At 31.8% G+C, this 6,661-nt stretch overlaps 2 protein-coding genes across 4 annotated transcripts; one reads left to right on the top strand and one right to left on the bottom strand.

Annotated features, from left to right (window-relative positions):
- Window positions 1-268: 268 nt before the first annotated feature.
- On the bottom strand, window positions 269-3,835 carry LOC106746191 (glucose dehydrogenase [FAD, quinone]-like). Its single transcript, XM_014622482.1, has 11 exons — window positions 3,593-3,835; window positions 3,069-3,268; window positions 2,895-3,006; window positions 2,638-2,772; window positions 2,442-2,551; window positions 2,183-2,350; window positions 1,676-1,829; window positions 1,394-1,554; window positions 1,083-1,260; window positions 621-825; window positions 269-533 (listed from the first exon to the last, which is right to left on the bottom strand). Exons 1-11 carry the CDS (start codon window positions 3,747-3,749, stop codon window positions 383-385), a joined length of 1,731 nt encoding a protein of 576 aa, XP_014477968.1. The 5' UTR covers window positions 3,750-3,835; the 3' UTR covers window positions 269-382.
- Window positions 3,836-4,034: 199 nt separating this feature from the next.
- LOC106746200 (2-aminoethanethiol dioxygenase) lies at window positions 4,035-6,626 on the top strand. 3 transcript variants are annotated; one of them, XM_014622504.1, is made up of 3 exons: window positions 4,035-4,501; window positions 4,644-5,037; window positions 5,576-5,980. In XM_014622504.1, the coding sequence occupies exons 2-3, from the start codon at window positions 4,738-4,740 to the stop codon at window positions 5,978-5,980; spliced, it is 705 nt and encodes a 234-aa protein (XP_014477990.1). In that variant the 5' UTR covers window positions 4,035-4,501; window positions 4,644-4,737. The 3 variants fall into 3 exon arrangements, with proteins under 3 accessions (XP_014477990.1, XP_014477991.1, XP_014477992.1); XM_014622505.1 differs by having other exon boundaries at window positions 4,035-4,484; XM_014622506.1 differs by lacking the exon at window positions 4,035-4,501 and having other exon boundaries at window positions 4,738-5,037; window positions 5,576-6,626.
- Window positions 6,627-6,661: the final 35 nt, after the last annotated feature.

The following is a 6,661-nucleotide window of genomic DNA, read 5'->3' on the forward strand; positions in this document are numbered from 1 at the left end:
ATATATATATATATATATATATATATATATGTATATATATACACACACACACACACATATATATTTTGTACCATATATTCATATATGAGGCCACATTTTATATAATATGATAAAAAGAAAAACACTATAAAATCCAATTGTTAGCTAAATTTTGTCTCTGCTAATACAACATGCAACGTAATGCTTTAAATTATTACTTATTATCATTATTATATACTTTGATGGTTAATTTATAATCATGGCAATCAATGGCTGTTATACTGCTATATAAAGATCATTGAAATTCTTTGTAATAAACTTTTTATCATAATTACATAAGATATTTTGCATAATATTACAAATATATAAACAAAAGTTATACAATTTTTGCGTTATTTTTATGTTAATTTTTCTTTGCCTCCTTCATTTCTTTACCTCTAAACATACGGGCGGCCTTCTGTGCCAACGCAATCACAACTGCATTGATATTACCGCTCGGTAGCGACGGCAGGACCGACGCGTCCACAACGTACAAATTTGTCATATTGTAAACTCTATAAATGAACACAAATGTAAAATATATATTATTCATATCGTAGTAATATATGAATTTTATAGTGATAGTTATGATGATATGTTACTTGAACGATGGGTCGACGACATCACCTATGCGACATGTACTGGCTGGATGATAACTTGTTAATGTCAAATGTTGTACATAACATCTCCAATATTCTTTAGTATCGAAGACTTCGTTCTCACAACCGGGAAAGGGGTTTTTATTCAAAGACGCACCATAAGCTCTCAAAGCATTCGTTTCCAAGAGCTTCTTCACAAAATACAAACCTAAGCATTTTCATACTGGTATTACATAAAACATTACTATGTAAGCATAAAAGCGTTTTTTAAGTTATAGCGGTGTCTGTATTAATATATATATATATATATATATATATATACGATTTATATGTGTATATACGTGTATATATATACGATTAAAGTACATATAATATTATTGTACATGTGTTAATTACCTCCTATAATACCTTACTATTACCTTCTATATTACCTTACTATAATATTATTGTACATGTGTTAATTACCTTCTATGAGAGTTTCGATGTCGTCTTCATCAGATAGATATTTCGGGTCAATTAAAGGTTCATCGGAAGGATCATTGCTTTTTAATCGTAGCTCTCCGCTACTTTTAGGATGTAGTAAAACAGGCGCGATTATCATTGTATTCTCATGTAAAAGGGGTGTGAAATATTTGCTATAGACCTATAAAGATATTTACATGCAAATTCAGTTTTTTGAATAAAATATCTGAACATCTCTTGGTTCTAACTTTGGTATAATTTAGATTATGTTACTCACATTACAAGTTTATTTTATATAATGTACATGTATATACCTCATCAGAAATTCCCATTGCTCGTTTGAATATAATGCCGTTATCCTTTGATATACCAAAAGGTAGCACCATTAATTGTAAATCTGGTGCTACAGACTTATTTTTGTTTAAAGCACTATGGAAAGTTCCCAATACTTCAATTGCTGATGATGTCCATTGACCTGAGTAAATAAATAAATTCTATATATTGAAAAATATATATAGAGAAAGAATATATAAAAAAGAAAATACATACAGAGAATGTATTCATTGTCATTTATTTTCGTTAATATATTCTCCTACCTTCTCCATAAAAAAAGTAATTAAAGGCTGATATAGGATTCAAGATTTCAAGAAGATTCAATCCGAGGCTTACATTAAGAGTGACCAAATCAACACCAGTCAATATATGATCTATCAAATTCTGACCAACTGGCAAATCATTGATCACATGAATCTAAATAATATAATAGATAATTGATTACAAAATAAATACAAATAAAATGTAATGTTATACTACCATATATGATATATGGTATATATTATATATGGTAGTATAACATTATATATATATATATATATGTGTATTTTTATTTTATTTTAAATTAGCAAATTTATTTACACATTAACATATATTACAGACTGCGTGAAAAGATTTGCGAATAATATATATTCAATTCTCTTTTATCAGAAAAGAAGTTTAGAGCTCTCTTTGTCGTATGTGATAAAACGATAGGTTTGTAAGGAGCTATATATGCGTATACTAATGTATTTGGAACTAAATTTTTGTAATTACGAAGGATTACTTACGTTTAGATCTTCTAAATGCTTTCTCGGTCCAATGCCAGATAACATTAATAATTTTGGACTTTCGATCACACCAGCACTTAGAATAACTCCTTTTTTCGCCATAGCAGTGTATTTCTTATCTAATCTAATAAATTCAATCCCCTCAGCTTTATCCGAGTTCACCAATATCTAATGCAATGATGTTAATTACCTATAACTTATTATAACTTGGTAGTTTTAGCATGTGATGAAGAATGCGGTATTTTTCGGATAAACTTACTTTAGTTGCAAGTGCATGAGTCAGTATAGTTAGGCCATGTTTTTCATACAATAGTTGGTCTGTACTCCACCTTTTACCATTTTTCATTGTTAACTGAACTTTCATGAAACCTAGATAAAAAAACACATTGCTGGTAAAAATGCAATTTTTTTTTTTCAAAACATACATTAATTTAATTTTTACTTAAAAATGACACCTGTGTCCAATTTTGTATTCATGTCGCCCACATCGTGACTTAATTCTTTTAGTGCTTCCAAGATCACGTTGGCAAAATCAGATTGCCATTTCAATTCACTTATGCTTACTGAGTCATTGTTTTCAGCAACTATCTCTAAAAGTACACAGATAAGAAAAATTTAAAGATATTTTAAATATACTTAAATATTACTTAAATATATATATCCTCAAATATCATTAAATATACACAGATTGTTACGTGAAAATCTCATGTACGTAGAAAATCTGGAAACCATTCTCCATAGTCCAGCTGATGTCCTAGTACATAGGCCATGTAATTTAAACGGCTAGATCCTCCAAGAATTTTACCCCTGGGCCATATGCTTTGCTATAGAAATCTTTATGGTAGTATATACACTAGATGTTTTCAAGTATACATGTACTACTTACATTATTGACCAAACATTTACACGCATGTTTCTGAGGTACAGTAACATATTGCCAATCATAAGCAGTTTTTTGTATCGCCGATGCCAAGAATGGTATGTCAAGAAAGAGTGGTGGAATACCACCTGCTTCTAACAATAATATGCTGTGATTACCTTCTGTCAAGTGTGTTGCTAGAGTTGCACCGGCACTGCCAGCACCAACTATAAGATTACATCATATATTACAATACATATTACAGTTACATAAATGTGTACAAAAAATATATAAAATATAATAACAAATTTATATTATTGAATCATATTAGTCATGTTTTCACATAATTATTGATATGTGTCTGTGTGTGTAATTTAACATTACATTTATAATTAAACATAAAATTTATATAAAAAATATTTTCATTTGAATTTGATATATTTTATTTTATAAGTGTTGGGAATGTAAGCAAAATATACAAATTAATTCCACTCTACCGAATATATACGATAAAAAAATAATGTGAATTTTGAATTAAACATGCAGCTTACCAATAATATAATCATATTGTTGCATATCTTTAATGTTATTATTGAATATCCATTGGAGATATATATCTACTAAATATGCAAAATGAATATAAAAAATAAATACTATTATTGATATGCTTAGAAGCATAAATTGTATCGACTTCATAAAAATAAGCATATTGTACGTTTTAAAGGGAAGAAAGGGAAGAGCAAAATTGTTAGAAAAAAGAAAAATAAAAAATGCATAAATATCGAACAGTGAATGCTAAGACCACACACACAATGCAGATAGACCTGTAGAGTAAAATTACGAGAGACGAAACTACATTGTCGATATTCGATAATGCAACGTCCAATGAGAATACGTTTTCCTAACGTGGTACCCAATGAACGTAGTGAGACGTAGTGACTATTTTTTTTATTGAACTCTAATCTACCTGTATTTAAATAGTCGTTGAAAAGATGTTGCGATATGAGCATACTCCGTGATATTAAATAAATATAAGTATTAAATCTTCGCCTTACTAAAGTGTGTGCGATGAGTCTGTTTTATGTTAAAATGAAAACAGTGAAAATTAGCAAAGGCCCCTACACCCCTACATTGCTTAAATTTCGTACACTTTTCACACGATCATGTGATCACAAAGCATGCGCATGTGACCTTAGAGCATGCGAATGTGATCACGAAGTATGCTCATATCGCAACATTTCGTCGGTATGACAGGCTTCCTAACCTGTCAAGTCGTCAATTTTGACAATTAATAACTCGCTTCGCGGGGCAGAGCGATACTTTCTTCTGCCAGATTCTTTCGTTTCACGTAAAAACGCGTCAAATAAGTGTAATTTCATCATATATTTGTGCTGGTGTAGCTGAACAAAATATTTACCGCTGCTTCAAATAAATATACCAGAGGTAGAAATTTATACACGGTAACTAAATAATTTCTTCATTGTTCTTCCGTGGTGCTCGAGCTCTCTCCCATTTTCGCTGTTATCATCTGTGTGAATGACAATTGAGGTTATGATATCGTCGATAAAAACAAATTAACGAATCGTGAATTGCGTTTTTCAGATATACGCCTCGACACTTTGGTCGTCTATCTGGATGATATCGTCGAAAGATAAGCTTGGTGAAAAGGAAAAGTCGCATTAAAGTCGCGATCAGCATGGCATCGGCAATAGAAATTTTAGCGAAACAGGCGATGAAGACCTTCGGCGATCGCAGGAGCGTTAGCTACAGGCTTTGCCAGAAAAACCTGGACAAATTGTGGAATCTGATGAATAAGATAACTGCCCAGGATGTGAAACTGGATGACAGTGTTCTCAACTACGTCAATATACAACCAGCACCTATGTGTGTGATGGACATATTCGAAAACAAGGATATAACGATCGCGATTTTCATACTTAAACACGGAGTAATGATGCCTATGCACGATCATCCTGGGATGCACGGTTTGTTGAAGGTAAGGTATATCTCAAATATTTGTACTTATCTTACAACAGGGATAAACTTCAGAGGTCCTGAGGGTGGACTGAGGTGAACAGAAAAATCCTCTACCAAACATGTAAAATTCGAGTTATTAATTATTGAAAATGGTTATATATAAAGGATTCTTCAATTAGTGACTCAAAACTTTGCATGTTATTTGCAAAATGATAAAGGTTGTTTTTTTTTTTTTCAGAATGGTCTGATCTATAAATATATGACAGCTGTTGTACATAGCAACAGACATCATTGTATCGAACTTTGTTGCTAGGTACAACGACTATCATATACTTGTAAATTAGGCCTTTATGAACAAAAAGTTATTTCACCATTTTCAATAATTAATAACTCGAAATTTCACATCTTGTTTGCAAAATGATAGAGGACTTTTTTGTTCATCTCAAACCGTTCTACTATCCCTGTTGGTCCTAGACTCCCTCTATATAATGACAAAACTCTATTCTGACCATGCACTTATGAATATGTTGATACCAAGTGAATATTAAAACATGTAGGTGATCAGCGGTATAGTGGAATTGAACAGTTATAGTCTGAAGACGAAAAGCGATCATATAATTAAGGCAAACGAGGAGATTGCGGCTCTCAGGCACCGTCCGGTAACTCTTCACAGTAATTCGCTTGCTTGTGTTCTCACACCGTCAGACAAGAATCTACATCAAATTTCTTGCATCGAAGGACCTGCGGCTTTCTTGGACATACTCAGTCCACCATACGATGTCGATATATTCGGCCATGGACCAAGACCATGTACATACTTTAAAGTTATCAGATCCAAGCTATGCGCAGAATGTACGGATGTGATTGAAGAAGTGCACTTATCGGTCGTAGAAAGTCCACCGGACTTCTACTCCACGAGTTTGGAATACATTGGACCGCCATTAAAAACCTACAACGACTGAAACAACGTTTTCTTTCGTTTTCTACAAAACTCGTGGATTTTAAATTCGTTACGTTCGTTCTTCGATATAATAATCAGGATTGGAAAGTAAGGCGTTATTCAGAACGCCGTTACTATTAGATGTTATTTTTTCTCAGCGATAATTTGGTAAGGACACTATTTCTTCTCATTAGTAACGGGTAACGAGTTACTTTGTGAAAGTAACTTTTCAATCCTGTTAGTAATGTAGGATAATTATACGCTTTATTTCATGTAATTGCACGCGAAGCTTGTGTTTCTCGAGTAATCAGTCGAAATAATTATTTCTATTAAGATCAAAGCAAGAGCAAAATAATTATTAAGTGTCAGATGAGGTCACAAGAATATACGACAAAAGCGCAAGGTAGAAAAAATTAAATTGCACATCCGTGTTACTGAAACTGTTCTCATATACTAGCTGACAATTGCATAACAATATCAAATTATGATGCAAAAGAAAGGAGCACGATAGCGCTCCTTGGTATTTTTCGTATGTACAATGAAGAAACGCAATCGTGGCATTCAAATAGTTGATCATACACAATTTCAATTTAAAATAGTTTTAGTTCATGGGCAAACACTGTACATTTTGTTACATCTATTATTTATTTTCATCCTATAGTTACTTTGTAGTGTTATATATATATATATATATATATATATA

This window comes from Dinoponera quadriceps, unplaced genomic scaffold (genome assembly GCF_001313825.1).
Source record: "Dinoponera quadriceps isolate SergipeBrazil2010 unplaced genomic scaffold, ASM131382v1 scaffold566, whole genome shotgun sequence".
NCBI lineage: Eukaryota > Metazoa > Arthropoda > Insecta > Hymenoptera > Formicidae > Dinoponera > Dinoponera quadriceps.